General features: G+C 30.4%; 1 protein-coding gene across 1 annotated transcript; it reads right to left on the bottom strand.

Moving 5' to 3' along the window:
- Window positions 1–17477: 17477 nt before the first annotated feature.
- Window positions 17478–19364, bottom strand: LBO1 (2-oxoglutarate (2OG) and Fe(II)-dependent oxygenase superfamily protein). Its single transcript, XM_020376961.2, has 4 exons — window positions 19036–19364; window positions 18548–18795; window positions 18128–18455; window positions 17478–17975 (listed from the first exon to the last, which is right to left on the bottom strand). The coding sequence occupies exons 1-4, from the start codon at window positions 19297–19299 to the stop codon at window positions 17715–17717; spliced, it is 1101 nt and encodes a 366-aa protein (XP_020232550.1). The 5' UTR covers window positions 19300–19364; the 3' UTR covers window positions 17478–17714.
- Window positions 19365–22608: the final 3244 nt, after the last annotated feature.

Genomic DNA, 22608 nt, shown 5'->3' with positions numbered 1-22608 from the left:
TTGTCGTTAATGACTCTTGAATAGTAATCTTGGGAATTAAAATGTTAATTTTTATATTTTTTGAAATTAATTGGTTTTTGCATTATTCGAATTCAAAGTAACACGCTATGAAGCACTTCACAAGAGTGTATAAGTATATTTATTTTATAAAAATAGACGGCAGACATGTTGATACCAAATTTAAGTTTTAGCTAATATGAAAGTTTAATGATTATTTAAAATAGTTTTTTAATCTGACCGTAAAGGTTAAATTTTAAGTTCTTGTATTATGCATACAAAAATTTAGAGGAATAAGCAGAGTTAAGACTGACGCATGAACTTGAGTCACCCACCTTAAGGGTGAAAATAAAATAACTCGGTTTAGCTATTAAAAGTCAAATTTGATTTGGTTAAAATTATAAGAGGAAGTTACACTTTTAATGAGTATATACAAAAAATACATCGAGTTTTCCTTCTTTTTTTTTGGGAACAAAAAGTTTTTCTTATGTTAAAAATTATAATTTCTACCTTTGAAAGGTTTTAACATATGTTATTTTATTTATTTATTTATACATGTTTTGTTAACTTCTGTCAGAAAAATGTTATTATTCAAACATCTTTTACAAAATCATCAACTCAGGACTAGAAAACTTAACACTACCCATTATTCTAAAATAAACATTTTTTTCCTATATAAATACAAATACATTTCATTTTAATAATTTATATATTAAATCTTTTTTGAAAAAATTACTACGAAATTGATTAAAACTAAGTAGATATTTAGAATAAATTATTATACATTATTTTTGTATCTATCTTTTTCCATCACTTTATTTATTATGAAAAGAAAATTCATGTCTTACACATATAGTATTATTTATTTTTAATTATTATTTTTATAATATATTTTTAAAATTATATATATAAAAAATAAAATGGAACACAAGTATTAATTTATTTATAAAATTAATGTTAGGATGAAAATATTTTATGAGTAATATTAATTAAATATTATCTTAATATTTCTGTTCCAATTATATATATATATATATATATATATATATATATATATATATATATACATGGTATTACTTAATTGGTATAAATAAAATATCTTGTAAACGGATTTTTTTATATAAAATATGTATGTTAAACATATAAAATGTTTTAATGAATATATTTTGTATTAAAAACTTATTATTAAATAAGATATAATTATTATAATAATATATATATATATATATATATATATATATATAAGTCCACGTATATGTAAACAAATATACACACATAAGTTATTTAATAATTTTTATTTTATTAACTATTTTAATACATTATTTTAAATTTAATTATATAGCTTACATTTTTTATTAATTGAATAATTATTAGGTCAAAAGACAATCTTAAATCCTAGGTATTAGGCATTTTTCTAGAATAAAAATTTTAAATCAATCATTAAGATCCTATTTATTATAGGACGATAAGTTATCTTGACATTAAGTTTTATAAGTGAAATATTTCATTTGTAAAATAAAATGTTTTTAAATTATATCATTTATGATGTCTACTAACAAAATCATTTTTGTTTACATGATTCCTTAATATATTGAGATGACAAAACTTTTTCGATACTCAAAATTCACTAAATGAACTACAGATATGTTTTTCGTTAAAAAAAAGGACCATAATATCCTATAAAGCATGAAAAATTGTAGGAAAAATTGTTTCAGCCTAACACACATGGTTCCTTTCTTTTAGTACCTAAAATTTAATAAGTAATTAACTTCCTTGATTAGAAAAGAAGTGACAACTTGATGAAACACATTTAAGCACCAATAGACACTTCCCTCTATAAGGAACAAAGACGAAAACAGATGAAACAAGCTTGCGAGAGATGCTCAAAGATTTGCATTTGTCATCTTCATGAATCACCTAGATAAAAAAGCTTGAAGTTTTAAAAAGGAGAGATAATTTTTATTGTAAAAATACATTCATTCTTTTTGTAAGAAACATTGTACTTAATAGGTTGTATCACGTATTGATAGTAAGATGAAGCAATAATGTTAACTTATCCAACTTTAACTTAATGTTATTGCTTTGAGTCTAAAGAGGCTTGATTATAAAATAATACTTGGCTATTTGAGTTTGAAGAGGTTTGACTATAAAATAATACTTGATTATTTTAAGCCTAGAGAGACCTTGTGTTAAAAGAAAACGATTTTTGAAACCTGAAGAGGCTTTGAGTTAAAAAAATACTTGGATAGTTGCTTTAAGAGGTAAGTCAAAAAACACTTAAGTTGCACCAAAAGTGACTTGTGAAAAATATTTGTATCTTTGTAAAAGATAGTGGAACTTAATTGGGATAATAAAAAATTGCATGTAGTCTCGGTGGTTGAAACAAACCAATATAAAAATAATGTATGTTCTTCTTATTTATCTTTTATTTTGCACTCTTACAATTATGTTACTACTTCACTCTTTCAAAAAGTATTGAGTTTGTGATTGATATTATTCAACCTCCTTTCTAGTTTCTTTTTTTTTATTCCACATGAATGACAATGAACTAAAAATAATTTAACATATATTTTTTGCATGTACAATTTTAATTAAATTATATTTTAATAACTTTGAATATTCTTTAGTGATGCTAAATACATATTCTTAACTATATGTTAATATAATAGGAAAGTGATAATATAATACTCATATCTCCAAAAGATAAAAGTGTAGTTTATTTTATATTTTAACATATGAAGGAATTATAATATTTTTATCAAGAGTGAGGAATGTAATTTACACTAATAATATTAAATTAAATGAACTAAATTATATATTTTAATATAAAAAATAATATAATACTCTTATCTTTTGAAGAAGGATAACATATTTTACTCAAAATATAATAATCCATGTCGACTTGACACGTCAATTAGTTTGATTTGTTAAATGCCTAAAAAAATACTATATTTGCATCTAAACCAAAATACGTTAATCTATTTGGAAGTTGTTTGGGAGAACTTAGTGAAGACTTAACACTCCACTTAAAGGGGTAACATCTTCAAGAAGGGATTTTCAACAATTGAGTTCTTAGAGCACTACAATATATATCAAAACAATGAAATATTTCAATTTTTTAAATAACACATCTCTTCTAGTCCTAAGTTCACAACACAGTACAACAAGATGCTTTCAACATTAAAACAACTAAATTCTTCATATATAACAACCTATAAACCATATTGTGCATTCAATATACTCATGCTCAACCTAATTAAGCTCGTATTTGGCATCAAATAAGATAGACAACCTCTATGGGACACCCTCTATCCTATATACCATAATATATGAAATAAATAAAACTGAATTAAAGAAGTCTATCATAAATGAAAAATTCACGTGTTCAACACAAAAGTACCACAACCTAACTAAACAAAACCAAATCAAATTCAAACAACACTAGTATAATGGAAATAACAACTGTCCTAAAACATAACAAAATAAAAGCAAATCCTAGCTAAGCCCCGATGTCACATCCTATCAAAGCATAAACTCAACCACAAGGACTAGGTCTCATCTCCAACATCTTCAACATCATGATGTACATCACCTATAACAACATACAATATAAGAAAACACAAGAAAAAAGAATGAAAAACATCTTACTCAAGCTCATGACGTCGAATATAGCTGGATAGTCAAACACAAGTAATAATACAATGAATATCAACATGGTAACAACAAAACCATGATACAATTATCCCAAACACAACAAGATGAACTCCAATTGATAACACAATATAAGTTCTTGTAATCATCACAAGCTATACATAAATTCATTCACATGCACTATACAATGGACACAAACTACAAGTAATCATGCATGTGATGCTAGTCAAAATCACATTGTGTATTACCATAATACAACACACAAAGTGGCTTGGGAGTTCATGCCGAGTCACACACTTTACACTAGGAGGATATACAACCAAGGTCTCATTGGGACAACTGTGTCATGCATGTTCTGCCACAAGCACACAATGAATGAAATCGAGGTTTCCTAAACCCAACTATCCCCAAGGACTGATTCCTAAGTTTTTACACAAGAAGACCTCTTATGATGGTGTATTCCATATCATATTCTTCAAAACAAGTATGCATATGATGCATACAAGCACGACTCTATGCATTAACATATTACAACAATACACTTTCACCATTGTATATCAATTCCTTTCATACATAACTCACAATCATATTAATAACATACTCACATACCACAACTAGTTATCAATATTAATTAGTTTAATGATTATACATGTTTGTAGTTCAAACACAACAATTACACAACATCATTCGATACACCTTAAGATAGAATCATTATGAAATTGTCTAATCATATGTTAATACCTTAACCATAGTCACTAAGAGATCAACATCACTAAGAATTTAAATCAATAACTTAACTAGTCTAACAACGTTATTGATATAACACATTAAGTTCTTAGACATCGCTATCACCAAAACACCATAAGTTGTTAACAATCAACTTATATCATAAATTATTCCAATTTTTTTTCTCCCATGATTTATCTTTCTTTAACATTGATATAGGTACTTCAAACCATTCAGAAGATCAAATACTTAAAAGGTAAAGTTATTCATCATCACCATTCACAAACAACATTTTCATAACTTAATTTTCTATGACCTCATAAAGTCCAAACACAATATCTAGAGTTATATACATGCTATCAAGTTAATCCTAATTTTTTTTAGAAAGCTAAGAAAATTAACCATAATTTCTATGTTGATATCAAAAGTTAATTCTGTCAACTATTATTTTTTTAAAAATAGAAAACTATAACGTTTCAGCCTAAATCTAACAACTTGACCTTCACTTACTAATTTGATCATAACTTGAGTTCTAAATCTCATTTTTAGGTGATTCTAATGGCATTGGAAAGCTAACATTTAATGCATAATTTATATGAAGATCACAAAACTTAATTTTGATGTTATCACAAAAGACAAAAGCCTCTTAGGAGTACCTAAACCTGACGTGGTTGAAGTCACGCTCTGTGTGAAATGATGCAGGAACAATATCAAATGACACCTGACACAGCCCATGTGATGCTTGATGCGATACTAGTTCCTAAAAAACTTGTAGGATCTGCAAAAATCGCACTTTACAAACCCTAAAACTAAATCAATCAGTAAATATCACGATGAAAGTTCTATTATATCATCAATTACTCAAATCCAACATTAATTTTAAATATTCATGCAATTAAATCAATCTTCACTTTGCTTTATAGTCAAGGGTTTCTTACAAGAACTACAAGCACTAATAAATTCTTAAACAATTACACAAAATTAACTATACATATAATTTAAACATCACATATAATGTACATAAGAAGAGTACAAGCCACAAATACACATATTACAAGACAGAATTGGGATTCCTCCCTCATAGCATATAAGAACAAATAAGAGATTGGGGGTCAATCTCACTATCTAACATATATCTTACATCTAGAGTGAGACTATTGACTTTCCCTTTACCTAGGGAAATGTTAGACGAAGGACATGAATCTTCGGGATGATCTCCCACAAGCTCTGATTCACTTAATTATTGCACAAGTGTACGAGAAAGAAATATTATAGAAGCATTATTTGAAATTTGATGCAGTTTCCCTTTCTGAAACTTTACCCTCATTTAATCCTTCAATAAAATATTTTACCATAGTTCTTTTTTCCTTTCCTTCAATATTAGAACTTATAAATAAATAATATATCAAATAAACATATTTCTCCCAATCCAATTATAAATAGAATAAAATATATAAACGATCATAATAAATAGAATAAAAAGACTCATAATTATTTAAAAGGCTCTAAAAGTATTTTATAAAACCCATTTAATTAATTAAAACACCCTTTTTATAATTTTAGAAAACTTGGGGTGTTACACTCTAAAGCACTCACCTTCGATGCCACTCATTAGAGTCCGACGTAAGTGAGACAAAAAGCCTCTGAATCACTCAAGTCTGATGCAACTCATCTCATGCCCAGTGTAAATGATATAGAGAGCCCCTACATCACTCATGCTTGGTGCCACTTATCTCACGCCCAACGTAAATGAGACAAAGAGTCCCTAATGTATTCTCGCTTGGTGCCATGATGCTGCCCGACGCGATGGTAATTTCTACACTTTGTTGAATTGCAATTTGGGTTCTCCCAAGTCTCCATTTACTCACAAATCACCAGGAAACCCAAATTTCAACAAACCAAACCATTACAAACCATCTAGACATCATATATAACTAAAATCAAACTCATATTTGACAAAATAACTAATATGCAATCACAAAATGTCCCAAGATCATCAATTCTACACTTTAGGCAACAAGAACATCCAAGTTCCAACTCTCAATTTCAATAATGAAAGCCACCAATTTGGAAAATTAGCCCAATAATCCACACATACAATATAATAAAGGTTAATTTACAAGCTTTCGTTACCTCGAATCTTCTAAAAACAAGAGAAGGAAGGATAATTGAGAACATGACCTCTTGGACTCCCACTGTACAACAACTACAAGCCTCTGATTCTCAACTCTTGACTTCAAATAACAACTCAACTCTTACAAATGATGCTTTAGGAAAGAATTAAAGCTCTCTTATGAAGTCAGAAGGAAGATGATTTCCTTTTACTCCATAGACTATCTCTCTAAAATCTCTCTCTATAGCTTTTTGAAGAAATTAACTTATGAATTGTTTCAAATCTTAGGAAAACCTTATATACCTTCTCTTAAACTTGGTCAACTTTGACCTAGCTCAAAACAACCCTCAAACAACTAACATATAAGGATTTCCCAAATCTTTAAAGTTTTAAAGCATTAAAACAACAAATCAACAAATATTCATTTAATTAATAAAATTAAATAAGCAATCAATCACAATAGTGTTAAATTAGTCCTTCTATATATATTTTTGTCCCTTCAAATTTAAAATGCAACTTTTTAGTCTCCAAAATATTAAAAATATTATTTTAATCTCTCTACTCGAATGTTATTAGTAAATCTGTTATATAGAATTCTTCTATCAGTGTTATTATCAATGAAAACGTCTTAATAACCAACTAATATTATATAACTATCTCAATCAATCATTGTCAATTATGTTATTAGTGCTATGAGAAACTAAAACAATATATATATTTTTTAAATTATAGGGACTAATTAAAAAGATAAGTTTTAAATTTGAGGGGTTAAAATAATATTTTTATATTTTAGAAACTAAAAACATATGTTTTTAAATTTGAGGGTGCAATATATATATATATATATATATATATATATATATATATATATATATATATACTAAAACATTTTTTTTGAAATTATAAAAACTAAAAATAAATTTTAAATTTGGAGAATTTAAAAAAATAATTATAATTAAACCTTACATAATATTCATAACTATATAATAATTTAATAGATAAGCTTTAGATGGAAGTAGATATGATTATTTTTTCCCTACTCAATTTAATTTTACAAGGATTATGTGTGGGAATCCAAATTAAATTGATCAAAATAATATATGAGATCGAAGAAGATAAATAAACTCAATTTATTCACATAATATATTACTAATATTATTATAAGTGGATTAGAGTCACAATGAATCGATCTAACTTGAAAATAATTTAAAATTTAATTTGATAATTAATTCGTTAAACTTGATTTATAAATTAAATGAGTTAAAATTAAATTAAAGATTGATCTCCATAAATAAAGGAGTCGAACTTAAATCAGTTGAATATGTAAATATATAATTAACATTTTATTTAATTTTAACTTATTAAAATTTGAAAGAATTTTCAATTATAAATTAATAATAATATATAATAAAAGTGAACACCTGTCCTTTAAAAAACTTAAATAATTATCTTATCTAATTAAAATCCCATTATTAAATTAAAATTTCAAAACGTGTAAGTTTCAAAAAGAAAAAATTGTAGAAATTAGAGCCTTAGGAAATGTTAAACTGTATAATAAAAGAAATATTACTAATATTTTAGTCTATATATTTCACAAGCTAAATATCTATTATATATAATTAAAATTTATAATAAATTATATATATATAAATAAATACTATATTGAACATATAAATTATATTTAAAATTTGTAATCATAGATATTTTTAAACATTGATATTATATTTTATATTTAAGATAAAAAATTTATAATATGATACAAGATTTTTTAATTATTAATAATTTATTTTAAAAATATAAATTTAATTTATAATACATATAATTAATAAAAAAATAAATTAAGAAAACTCCTAAAAATATTTCATCAAAAAATAATCTATAAAATCATTTTTTGTATAAGATAACTGTTCAGATTGGTCAATAAAGCTGTAGAAAAAAAAAACAGAAAACCCAAAGCAGTCAAAATAGCACATGATTAATGTAAGGTTATTGAATAATTAAGAGTGTAAAGCTTTATATTTACAAGTGTGTGCGTGAGATTGCCAACAAAAGTAAAAAATGCCAAATAAAGTTGATATGCTGTTGTGGGACACCTACATATATTTAATGATTGTTTATTTATTCCTTTTGGACTGAAAATAATGGTTTAGTTGGATTCAAACAAGATGTTGAAACTCTTCACATTTGATTGTCGACTTTATTAATTGATAAGAAGATGTGCGATGAAAAGTAGTCATTTAACTTGCACGTCATGTGAGCACGTGTATATTAATGCTTATTATTTTACTTGTAAATCATTTTTAAAAACTTTTGATAGGAGAAAAGGAGCATGTTGAATTTGAAACAAATATAAATTTTTTGGCAATATAATGACAATCCTAGTGAAAGTTAAGACATATTAATTGTGTGTATATCCGAAAATAGAGATAGGGAATTGAGAGAAAAGATAAAGAGAAGAGAGAGAAAGAAATATTTCAAAAATATAAAATATTTAATTTTTTAAATATTATTTTTATGGAAGGATTGGATATTTATTATTGTTATGAATAGTTTTTCTTAAATGGATCATATGGATTGAATTTTTTTTAATGAATTTTCAAATGGATTATAGGTTCTTTTTATCCTACTCATTATAATCCAATTAAAAAGTTATCTCATTTATCCATCTGTCACCTTTAATGAGAATTAATTAGTATGAGAACTTAAAAAAAAATCTACAAAGTAAAAGAAGGAAAGAAGTATTATGAGGGAAAAGCAAAAGAAAAAACAAAGTAATCAAGGATAAAAAGGGAGGAAGAGGAAAAAAGATATGAATCATATGATTTAATAGGAACTATGATATAAGAATAAAAATTATATAGGTATTAAAACGAGTAAATTCTTTGTATATGAACTAAAATACTAAGGTTGTGTAATGTCAAGATACAATTAAAGTCTCACATGAAGATTTAGGCTCAAAATGACAAGTTTATCAAAATGACTAAAAATAAATTATGAGGATTTAGGCTCAAAATGACAATTTCTTATCAATTTGGAAAATATGTGAGTATAAGAATTCCCTAATGCACAACATGTAAATGTAGGGATTAAAATGTGGATGTTGTATAAATAAAGAGACAAAAATATAAAATAATGAAAAGTATAAAAATTAAAATATAAAATATAACACAAGTTAATGCTATGTCATCTATATTTAACAATGCTAATTTTTTTTATATCTATAAAAAGAAAACGAAATTGAGAATATTTGTATATGGACTAAAACAAATAATTTTTAAGTTAAATGATAAAAATTTGTGCAAGTTTTCGGACCAGTACAATAAATAAACAATAAAAAATTAAAAATTAAAAATTCTCTTGATTAAAATGTCGTGGTGGGATCTTCTCGTTGGAGCGCGCATCAAAGTTACTCAATATGATGGAAGATTGTAGTCTCTTAGATTTGGGAGCGAAAGGGCTTAAGTTCACGTGGTATCGAAGACAACTTGGGTCAGTGATAGCTAAAAGATTGGATAGAGCGATGTGTGATATACCATGGCAACTAACCTTTCCGGAGGCCTTTGTTGAAAATCTTTGTAGAGTCTACTCGGACCATTGCCCTATCTTGGTCCGAAGGAATGGGAGATGCTCTAGGTGGACTGATCGGCCTTTTCGCTTTCAGGCAGCTTGGGCTACTCACCGAGATTTTGAGCCTTTAGTTAGTAATGTTTGGAGGCGTAACTCCATCCTTGGTGAATGGGTTGTCTGCAATCAAGAAGGAAGCTATTCGATTCAATAAGGAAGTTTTTGGGAATATATTCGCAAGGAAAAGAGAAATTCAAGCTCGGTTGAAGGGGGTGCAACTAGCCCTTGAGCATCAAAATCTTGAGAGTCTTACTCGATTTGAGAAGGAGCTCCAAGTAGAGTTGAACGAAGTGGAGCTTCAAGAGGAATTCCTCTGGTTTCAAAAGTCGAGAGAGAGGTGGGTTCGCTTTGGGGACCGAAATACAAAGTTCTTTCATGCTCAAACACTCTCTAGGCGCCAAAGGAATAAGGTGAGAGGTCTTTTCTTTCCCGATGGAACGTGGCATACTGAACCGGAGGCTCTTAAGGTGGAGGCAGTTCGCTTCTTTACTCATCTATTTTCTGAGGAATCTGGCTCATCGTTCACGGACATGGTTGGTGGCTCTCCTCGTCAATTAAACGAGGCAGCCATTGCAGCTTTGACGACACTTGTGTCACGGGACGAAGTACGCAAGGCTATTATGAGCATGGGCTCCTTTAAATCCCCGGGGCCAGATGGGTTTCTGCCTTTTTTCTATAAAAATTATTGGCCTATCGTAGGGGAAGAGTTGTGGAAGACAGTGCGTGATGCATTTCAGGTTGGATTCTCTGATCCTGCCCTTTTGGAGACACAAATTGTCCTAATTCCGAAGGTAGAGGCCCCCACCGCTCTGAAAGAATTTAGACCTATTAGCCTTTGTAATGTGGCCTAGAAGACTATCTCCAAGGTCCTGGTAGCTCGCCTTAGACCTTTTTTGGGTGATCTTATTGGCCCTTTTCAAGGTAGCTTCATTCCTGGGCGGGGCACAAGAGACAATTGTATTATTTCTCAAGAAGTATTAACTCACACACACAAAAACAACTCAAGGGTGGGTTCGCTGGTATTGAAACTTGATTTAGAGAAAGCTTACGATAGGGTGAGCTGGAGGTTTCTGGAGGCTACTTTGATCAGGTTTGGGTTTCCTCCGGTTATTATCCAACTCATTATGTGGGGTTTGAAGAATACAACTTTATCATTTCTTTGGAACGGAGGTGCCCTTCCATCTTTTGTACCTGAACGTGGTTTGCGCCAAGGGGACCCTCTATCACCATATCTCTTCGTTTTCTGCATGGAACGATTAGCGCTGCGCATTTCTGAACTACACCTTTCAGGGTTTTGGAATCCTTTATCATTATCACAGGGAGGTTTAAAACTCACCCATTTATTTTTCGCTGATGATGTAATGCTTTTCTGCCAAGCTTCTGTGAACCAGGTTGAGTTGGTGAACAACATCCTAAAAGAGTTCTCTGAGGCTTCAGGTTTAACAATTAATTTGGACAAGTCCAAATTCGTGGTCTCGAAGAAAGTGGATAGATTGTAGGTGGAGGAGTTAGAAGCTATTCTTGGTATTCGTCACACTACTCGGATCAAGAAATATCTAGGCACGCCAATGATTATAGGGTCACCTAAGATAGCAGATTTTCATGGTGTAGTGGATAAAATCAATGCTCGCCTTGCCTCCTGGAAAGGAAAGCTTTTAAACAAGGCGGGAAAGCTTTGCCTTATTAAGTCAACGGTCTCACCAATGCTTGTGTACAACATGCACTCTCTCTGGCTACCATCAGCAGTTTGCAATAAGGTTAACCATGCATGTCGGTCCTTGCTCTGGTCCAATAATGGCAGCTCAAGGTTTTGGTCTCATGTTGGGTGGGAGGTAGTTACAAAGTCTAAGGATTATGGCGGTTTGGGTTTGTGTGAAACTCGTACCATGAATGTTGCACTATTAGGAAAGTTGTTGTGGGATTTTGTTGAAAATCCAACCAAACCTTGGGTTTGCCTTCTTTCTCATAAGTATCTTAATAGTCAGTCAATTCTATGTGCCACTAAGCAGAGGGGAAGCTCTCAAGTGTGGCTTAGTATTGTGAAAGCAATGGGAAAGCTGCGGGAGGGATTCCGGCCTTGTCTGGCGGATGGGCAATCCTCCATGTGGTTTGATGACTGGTTGGGAGTAGGAGCCTTGGGTCGTCTGGTTCAATTCGTTCATATTTCTGACTCAGATAGAAATGTGGCCAGTTTTTGGGAACAAGGGAGATGGAAGTTTGACTCAATGAGTACGATACTTCCTTTTGAAATTGCGATAAGGGTTCAACAGGTGCAAGTTCCCTTGGTTCAGAGTGGCAGAGATACTTTTGCTTGGATAGGTGAAGCCTCAGGTTGTTACACAGTGTCGTCCGGAGTCAAATTTTGGAGTCTGCCTCTCATTTGACTCCTGATGCGATGTGGCAGAAAGTTTGGAAGTTGGAGGTGCCAGTGAAGATTAGCTTTTTACTTTGGCAAGGGCTGCATGGGGCTTTGCCTACCAACCTTGCTCGTTTTAGGCGCCATTTAGCTCCCTCTAGTGCTTGTGCGCGTTGTTCCTGTAGTTTAGAGTCCATCATTCATGCCCTTCGAGATTGCCCACACTCTCGTCAAGTGTGGTTTGACTCTGGGCTTGCGCCTCAAATTTCCTTTGCCGAGATGGAGTGTGGAGCATGGCTGCGATCAATCATATTACATCCTCAAGTGGCTGTGTTAGCTAACCTACTTTGGTGGATTTGGAGGTTTCGGAATAACATGACATTTCCCGGTAATAAGTAGTCCCTTTCTTACTTGTATTGTCAGATTGAAGAAGCCCGGGTGCAAAACCAGATTTATCTTGCCAAATGTAAATTGTGGCAAGTAAACGTTCAATGGAGTCCCCCAGAACCATCTTGGGTTAAGCTAAATGTGGATGACAGTTTTGTTCCCCAGCTTAATGCTATGGGGTTTGGTGGTGTTGTGCGGAATTCAGTTAGGGAATGGAAACTTGGGTTTGCAGTTGGCCTCCAGGGCAGTGATTCCTTCCAGGCAGAATTACTAGCAGTTGTCGAAGGCCTTGAGCTTTGTTGGAAGGAGGGGTGTAAGAAGGTTATTTGCGAATCCGATTGTCTAGGTGTTATCAATACAGCTAAGAGTTTAGGGAAAGGGCCTCAACTTAGACATAAATACTATGATATTGTTAAGAGGTTGACGGATCAGTGTTCCCGAGCTTGGGAGGTAGAGTTTGTTTGTATCCCTCGCGAAATCAACTGTGTGGCCCATTCTCTAGCACGGTGGGGTGTCCAACATTTGAACTCGAATGTTTCATGGAGGAGTCCTCCAAATTTTATTTTATTTGCTTTAGGAGTTGACTCTATGTCATCTAGGTTCTAGTATATTTTTGCCTTTTACCTTTCATAATGATACCAAAAAAAAAAAAGTCTCTTAAAGGTCTAAATCGTAATTCTTAATGGCCACGATTCTAGTTTGAGAAGCCATAATAGAAATGCTTAAGAAATTGTAGGGAACACAAAGAGGTGGGCAAGAGATCCTAAAAAACCACTTGTTTTTAGTGCCAGTGAACATGTCTTGAAAATGATTCGAATTCAATTGATATTTTGAACTTGAACAAACTTGTCAAATGATATTTGGTGCCAAATTCTAGTGAACGAAGCAAAATAAACGGTTGGATTCGCTTGCCTAACTAAACAAGCAAAAGAAAAGCAAGTAATTAATTTTCTTTGATAAATGTGAATGTTCCTTCTGAGGCTAAAGCACTTTTTATTCCCAACGGTTATACTTGGTCTAAAATTTCCAATGCTACAAATTATTTAATCATTGTTGGGCCATGTGACGTGCAAAATTCCTCAAGTTTGGACAATGGGACCCCTCCACTTGTAGTTGTAGAGGTCATCTTCCTCTAACTTCATGCCTCAATTACACTCTTGCTAAAATAATAGTGTTGGAAATGAAACATCATGGTAGAAGTAGCACATTGTGAATCTAGGAATAAAAAAATTGAAAATAAAAACTTGCGTAAGCACTCAATTATTCTATAGTGGGTAGCATCTAGTAACTAATTAAGGTTTGCTGCCATAGGCACTTCTATTGTTTTCATGTTCCTCATACATGGGGTGATAACTTTGTCAAATATGAATTATTTCATCATTGCAATTCAAGGGGTCAAAAAATGACAAAAAGAAAAAAACCTAATGGGTTTTGGTTTCCACGTTTCGTAGAATTGTCCCATCAACAACTTGATTACGATCCTCGGTTTAGCTGAAACAAGGTTCTGGGATTTCTCTTTTTGCCTAAGAAATTTCAGATTCTAAATTAGCATCTAAAACTGCTAAATGTAACTTACCCTCTTCTTTGATACTTGCATGATATTTACAGATTCGTACCACTTCCTTGTTATTTTAATTATAAATAAATAAAGTTCTCTCTATCGTGAATGTTATTATTATTATTAATTGTAAGGTGTTATTTTGTAACTAGAGTGTAAAAAAATGGTTACAAAGTAACTTGAGTACGTTGTTCAGAAGGAAAAATTTAAATCAACCACTAAGATTCACATGGCAGTAAGAGATTGAAGTAATATTTATAGAAATCTAAGTTCGAATTCAGTTTCGTCATCATAAAAGAAAAAGGAAAAATAAAATTAATATTTGAAAATCATTCTGAAGGTTGAATCTTCAGAAGGATGCATGTATGGATAATTTTGCAGAACAAATTATCAAGCTTAGATGATAGAACTAAAACGCGTTGTTGAACATGTTAATTTAAAGCGGGCATCAGACAAATCGATGGATGCTGGTTTAGATAAAAAAGAAAAAAGAAAAAAGAGTGAGGGTATAATTAGGGGTGTTTATAGTGTGATTTGATTTGATTTTTTTGGTTTAAAAGTGACTTAAATCAAATAAGAAATTATATGTGATTCGTTTTGATTTAGTTTGAATGAATTATGAAATTTGAACTAAATCAAACTATATTTTTACGGTTTGGTATGATTTGATTTTTTACTTTTTAAAATTTATTATTTAAAAATATATAATATGTTTGATTTCGTACTAGTATTTTGAGGTTTCGTTTTAAATTAATTTGACTCAATCAAGAAGTAATTAGAATCTAATTAAGATTATTTATACTAAAGACTAAACTCAAACATTATCTAAACAATTCTACCTTGTATTCAACATATTAATCACTTATGTCTAATTCTTTAGTTGAAAAATTGTAATACCATATTATTTATTTAAAATTGTGCATCAAAAATAAAATTGAAAATATACAAATGCTAAAATATTTTGGTCACTTAATGTATTTAACACTAATTCTTTTCTTATTATTTTAGTAAAAATATTTCTTCAATATAATTTTAATTATCATATTAAATATTTTTTTCTCATATATATATAGTTTGTCATTTAAAAAAAAATATTTTCAAACATTATAAATAATTCATAATTTTTCATTTCAAAATTCAGTTTAATAACTTATAATTTTTTAAAACATATTTTATATTATATGTCAATTTTGTATATTTATACAATACATTTGAAATATATATACACACGAATAAATGCAGTTTAGTTTAATTTAAAATAGTTTTATATTCCGATCCAAAAATCGAACCAGATCATGTGATTTTAGAAATTTAAAAATCAGACCAAACTGTTAATTTGTAATTTTTGATGTTTTTTTAGAACCATTTTTTTTAATTGGTTGGATTCTGTAAAGCGTTTGGTGTAACTTTTACTCGTGTAAGTTGAATAACATGAACATGACTGGAGGCTATAGTGGATTGGTGGTGATGTTAAGTAGGGTCCACTAAGGTAACTCACTTCTTTGTTTCATGGTGGTGCTCAGTAAATATGTCACAGTCAAACAAACAGTCATGAGTGTGTGTACTGTACTTTACCTTTCTTGATATTTTTTACTTCCCACTTAGTTAGACAGCATATTCTTGTTGTAACTTTGTTAGGCAGCATTTTATGACTCAAACCCTTTGTTCTACAACACGTTGTGTCGTGTGTGAGTTGCTTAGTTCACTAGTGTGTAGTGACCAGACCACGCATGGCCTTAAGACACTACCCCAACCAACTCCACCTTCCTTCACTTTTGACTCAACTGCTACCAATTAAAGTACATACATAGGTACATCCTTTTTCTGTGCATGTATGCCTCACTTGTATTAACATGTGAGGAAAATGAGGTTTGCTTTTAACCCGGCTTAATTAATTATGACTTTTTTTTATTTTATAATAATACATTTTTTTTAACACACTTTCAATCAACATTTGTTAGAAATCATACGATAGTAAAAGTCACCCTCATTATTTAATAAAACTTGTGATTTTGTAATTTTAATAAATTTTGACCAATAAATAGAGTTGTTAAAATTGGTTTTATTTGATGAATTAAGACAACTTCTTTAATTTTAAGCTTGAAAAAGATTGGATCAATTTAACCTTGTCTGATAAGTTACATAGACTAGATTGAATTAGTAAAAATTAAATTAGAAAGATATTGGATGTATTTGACTTAAAGTTTTTTTTTTCTTTTAAGTTACATATAAAATTATTTTAAAAAATCAAGTGGTTCGAACCTAGTTCAACCTAATGAACAAGTTTGGATAAGAGAAAACATAACATATATAAAATCAGACCAACCCATTTGAAAGATCTATTAATTATAAAATGTGATAAAAAGTCTTAAAATATGAATTTATATCTAATTTAATTTTATAAGACTAATTTATAAAATAAAAATTATTTTTCATTCTTTATCACCTTTAACATTTTTAGACTTAAGATGAATAATATAATAAATAACTCATTGATAAATATAAGATAAATTCTGGTATCATTTAAAAAAAAAAAATTTATAACTTATTCAATTTCACAAAGTGAACACTATCTTCTAATTATATTTACTGTTTTGGTTATATTTCCAGTGATCATTAGATTGAGTTTTTTCTTATAAAAATAATGTGTTAGGGATTTAGTTACTGTCCCTTCTCATTAATGTTGAATTAAAGCACCCAAATGTCATGTCAGTTCAGAATCAGTCTGAATCATCACAACTTGCTCGTTTGGTGCTTCCCTCCAATAATATGCACAACTAACACATTCATAAATGACTTGTGGGGCTCCATTCTCTCTGATCACAAAGAAAAAGGCTCCCCCCTTAAGAACAATAAGACAACCAATGATTTTGTCCCCTTCCTGTTTGATTCTTCCATAAAATTTTTGTGTGGAAGTGCTCCACATGATTGCCTGCTTCTTTCCGTATAAGAAAATATTATAGGGTAGCATTAGTACTGTCATTTAATTATACTTTATTCTTGGTTTTTTAATGTGCTTAAGAGTTTTAAACCATTAATGTCCACACACCAAGACAGTTTGGTAGTAAATATAAAATAATGTCACTAGTTTCCATTGAAAGATAGCATATGCATATTTAGAATAAGAAACAGTGAGTCTTCTGTATGTGACCCACAATCACACTCTCCTACATCACCCAACTAATTAATTCCTTTGCCTATTTTTCAACAAAATAGAGTTGAGAAATTTGACCTTGATACTTTTATGTGGCAGATAATTATATACACACACAGCTTAGTCAGTCCAATTATAGTACTCCAAGCTAGTTTGTGTTTTTGGTTTGGATCTTGGCAAAGTCCAGGGTCTTTTTTCCTTGTAACTTGTTTGTTACATAGTGTTTACTGTACTCCCCGTGATTGTATCTTCTAAACTTGCATGGGTGGTTTTCATCTACAAATTCTTGCATTGGACCAAGCTCTACATCATAGCTAGGAGCAAAAAATGTCACAATTGAGAGTCTATCTTTTTCCTCATGAGCTACAGCTCTATGCTCCACACTCCTGTATTTTCCATTTGTAAGAACCTGCATAGTGCAAACTAGGATCAAATCCAGGACATAAAAGAACTCGAAAACATTTAAAAAGAAGAGGAAAGACAAGTTATGTAACTAAACTAAAAGTTCTTCTGTAGACAAAATAAAAAAGGAAAATAGAAAAAGTGAAGTAGTGGCCTTACTTCTATTGTGTCTCCAATGTTTATGACAAGAGCATTTGGAATTGGGTGAATAGGAACCCATGTATTGTCCTTGAGTATCTGAAGCCCCACTGGGCCTCCCTTTGCTTGCTGCAGCACAGTGAGGGCACTTCCATCTGAATGGGGACTCAGCCCCAGAACAAGGTCTGGTCTGGAACACGGAGGGTAGTAGTTCATCCTTATGGCTTGCACTGATAAACCAAACATCTTCTCAAACACATCCCCCTTTAAACCAAGGCCTAAAGCTATGTATGTCAACAGATTATAGCACAGTTTTCTTATTTCTCCTGAGTACTCTTCCACAGTTTCACTGCATGAGTTTCAAGATTTTTAAGTAACATAGAAACATTGGACTAAATGAATACAAATACATGAGACTAGTACTACTATCTATGTATTTACCTAAATCTTTCTGGTCTCTTTGGCCACAGATTTGGGTTCCTAACATACTGAGGTTCAATTCCAAGAGCAAACATGTTGCACCAGTCCAACTTCTGGTCCTCTGAGAAAACAAAAGCTTGTCCATACCCTTGGACTGTACCTGGAACCATAGGGTACTTCTGTTTCTCTTCCAAAGGTAGCATGAAAAACTCCCTACTCAGGTTCTCTATGCTATGTAGCAGGTTGAGGTCAACCTCATGATTAATTACCTAATGATCACACTAAACATTAGTTTCCATGAAGAAACATGTTTTAAAAAATATGTACACAAGTAACTTTGGTAAGTTAATAAAAGTCTAAAAGTTATCAAATATAGAGTTTGTTTGGCTACTAATTTAAAAGAACTTTTGAAAGTTTTTTTTTATTATTAAAAATAAAGAATTTTTTCCACTAAAAAAGTTATTATAAGTTAGTATCGAAAGAGACCTTAAGAAACAAATGGAATTTACCTGAAAAAATCCCCAGTCCTCACAAGCAGTTGCAAGATTGAAAATCTCAGTGAGGACTTCCTCTTTGTTCCCTCTGCTAAGCTTAGAGAAATCAATGATAGGCATGTGACTATGTGGTGGGGGAAGAGGTGTAGTAGTAAGTGTTGGTCTTTCTGGCATGTCTCGTACAAATCTTTGAGGAATTGTCCTTGGCTTAGTTTTCCTTAGCTCTTGGACATCATCAATGTGACCAACTCTAATTGGAGTAATGGGTACGGGAGGCATGGCAAAAGAATCTCAGCTTCAGTTTTTCCTAACACTAGTTACTCTATATCTCAACCCTCTCGACCAAGCTTGTATTTATAGTGGAATTTAGAGCTTTATGACGTTACATATGTCAAATTTGGTGTCTAAGTAATACTAAGTCTTAATTATGCATAATTTTCTTTTTCGGCTATGAGTATCTTCCAATCTATATATTGGATCAAAAATTAATTTTATTTATAATATTGTGATCGATGTTGATTCAACGAGTTTTTCCACGTCGTAAAAATTAAACATGAACTTCCTGCTAAATAAATTGTTTCTACAATATATAAATGCAAATTACTTAATCACTAAATGAAATAATTCCAAGTGAAATAATTATGCATAATGGGCACCTAATCCATGAGGTTAAGTGAAATCATTTTTTAACTACCTTTCAGAAAAGGTTAGATGAAACCGTGTGAGAATTTTAACAAAGTTGGACAGATCTGTTAGCAGGGATCCACAGACATCATGCATATGTATTTATAGTAATAAATTGGTTTAATTATTCATTTCCGTGACTAAGCTTTGCTGTTTTAATTCTACGTGAAAAATTGTAGTAAGTTTTGGTTCCTAATCGAGCAAATTTAATGCGTTTTGGTCTCTATGGTTAGTTATTTTTTAATCCTGTTAACTTTGACTATTTTAATACTGCAATAAAATTTCTGTGATGGTGTCTTAGTCGCTATTTTTTTTTTTTTGACAGTTTTAAACTGCTATTCACAAAATAGCATAGATCAAACAAATTAAATTTATTTGTCCAAGAATTAAACTAACAATTTTTTTTTGTAGAGTCAGTAAAGTTTGAATAGAGAACTAAACTAGTAATTATACAGTTGATCGAAGTGAATTATATCATTAACATGTCAAACTCTAGCTCATTAGAATTATTTTTACCATGCTAAAGATTTAGTTGTCACCTCCTAATTGAATTAATTTCTAAATAATCACATGAATAAGATGAATTAATTAGCTAATAAAATTAGATTTTACTCTTGCATCAATTAAAGTACAAACATGAAGTACTTTGCTTTTAAAAGCTCGTATTCAATTCTCAGCCTAGCTGCTTTAAACCTTAGAATTGATAGACTCTTTTTTAATGATATATGTGTAAGGAGATGATTTTACAAGGTTATTTCACGCATAATTTTATAATGATAAGATATTATTCGTTTTAGATCTAAATATTCAAATTTTACTTTTAATTATCATCTTAAAAAAACCTCTCAATATCATTAAAATATGTTTATATTTTGTAAATTATTATTTATTTTTTTATTTTATTGATAAGAGATTTGTTTATATTAACCTGCATAGTCCATTTGGAACAGTTTGGTGACAAGAAGTTGCAAGTTGGAGAAGTGAGATTTCTAGTGCTAAACAAAAATATACCGTACCAAACTTTCAATGCCATTATGAGTGATTGGCCTTCAAATCATGATCAATGCACATTTGGTGCATTTTTGTGACTCCATCTTCTGTAGCATCAATAAAATTATTCGTCAATCAATGCAGTTTAACAGGCACATTCATCTTTCCAAATACCTTTTTTTTTTGTCAAAAAAAACAGGAAGAAAATATCTGTTTAAGTGCACATGCCACATGGGTAGTGGTAAAACATACACCACGTCTTTTTCCTTAATATATTAGTGCAACAATTCAACAATTTTAAAAGCTCAACTTTGATCCCATACTATTTGTGAAATAATTAATCAATCAGATGAATGACATGAAACTTTATTTGTATAATGTTATAGCCACAAATTATAGCATCAGCTTTGCAAACACCCCCTCCCCTTTCCCCTTTTCCGGTTCTTAGTTAACTAATATGCACCAGATCATCAACCACATCATAAAAAGGGACTTTGTAAAAAAATATTTAGGCCCTTATGTAATAATTTATTAAGAAGAATGAAATTATGTGGATAATATTAGACACTAGTGATACATATTACCCTACAAGCTAAAGAAGATTTATGCTAGTGATTTTAGACTACTACTAATGGCAGTAGGGCCATTCTCAATTGTCCCAGAAAAAAGTGCTCCAATTCTGCAGACCAAATCTAGTGTAATTTGTCATGGTGCCTTTGTCTACCCTTCCATTCTTAGACGTTCCCTACTTTTTTCTCTCCCCACATGTTTTAGGCTTCAATCACTATTGATTAATGACTCATGACATTATTAAAAGGTGGTTGGTTCAAGTAGTAATAAACTTGATTTTTTTAAGTAATAATTTGAATTAAAATCTTGTAGATAAAAAAAATCTGAATAAAAAGAGAGACTTTATTAAAAATATTTAGCTAAATTTTTTAATAGAAATTAATTATTAACAAAAATAATACAATTTCGTACTAATAATATAATTATTAAAAAAAAATGAGACAAGTATAAGATGGTACAGATATCCATAACTCGAGGAGTTTTAGTCCCACAAGTTTTCTTATCTCGTAAATGATACAAACAAAAACAAACAAAACCTCCTAGGTGGATACTGCCACTAAAGGATATACATACAAAGCGCATGCTACCATCTAGTTTCTACTAAAATGGAAATATCCCCACAAAAAGTAAGAAGGTATTGGAATCTTATGAAGTAAGAAGGTATGGCATATTACAAACAAGCAATGGTTTACTTACCTTTTTCACTTCTTACCCTGTTTTCTAAATGTTGGTGGTTCAATGAATATGAGTTCACCACTTGTGGACACAATAGACTAATGGAGATTTGACAGGTTTCTCTTCCTGAATGGACCATTTACTTGCATTTTTCAATTTTCATTTTTCCGTGGCCTTGGGTAGAAAATTTTTAAGTTTTGGCAAAATTATTAGTGACTAATATAATGTAAATTATCAACCTTCATATCATTTGTCTGGACCCTTTTAGTTTCAAAGTTTTATATATAATTATCTAGTTTTAACATTCCATTTTCAATAAATTATATAATTAGTCCAATCATAGTGTATTTGAAACTCATTAAGAATTACGAATCAAGAAATTACATTTAAATGCGAAAGTTATAGTTATTAGTTTTTAAAAACCAAGTTTAAAATGTGAAAAATCACATTACTTAAAAGGTGAGTTGTGAACTTAACTCAACCTTATAAAATTGACTTATAAATTTGTTTTATTTCTAGTTTATGTGGAACTGGATTTTTTCAATACATCATCTCACATCCAACACATTGAGATGGTACTTAGATAAATGGTGATGAATTTCTTTTTAATAATTTAGGATAGACAGGATTAAGTTTTCTTTTAATACACTTTTAACGCTTACCAAGAGG

Source organism: Cajanus cajan, chromosome 1 (assembly GCF_000230855.2).
Source record: "Cajanus cajan strain Asha chromosome 1, NIPB_CcT2T_4, whole genome shotgun sequence".
NCBI lineage: Eukaryota > Viridiplantae > Streptophyta > Magnoliopsida > Fabales > Fabaceae > Cajanus > Cajanus cajan.
The sequence above is the reverse complement of the archived record's forward strand: the minus strand, read 5'-3'. Positions and strand labels throughout refer to the sequence as shown.

Bases quoted from the DNA above. Each gene is read 5' to 3' on its own strand.
- LBO1 (XM_020376961.2), bottom strand. From the start codon at position 19,299: ATGCCTCCCGTACCCATTACTCCAATTAGAGTTGGTCACATTGATGAT. The intron at 18,456-18,547 runs GTAAATACATAG...AAACTCATGCAG, and splicing joins AAGAGACCAGAAAGATTTAG to TGAAACTGTGGAAGAGTACT. The intron at 17,976-18,127 runs GTAAGGCCACTA...TGCACTATGCAG, and splicing joins ACATTGGAGACACAATAGAA to GTTCTTACAAATGGAAAATA.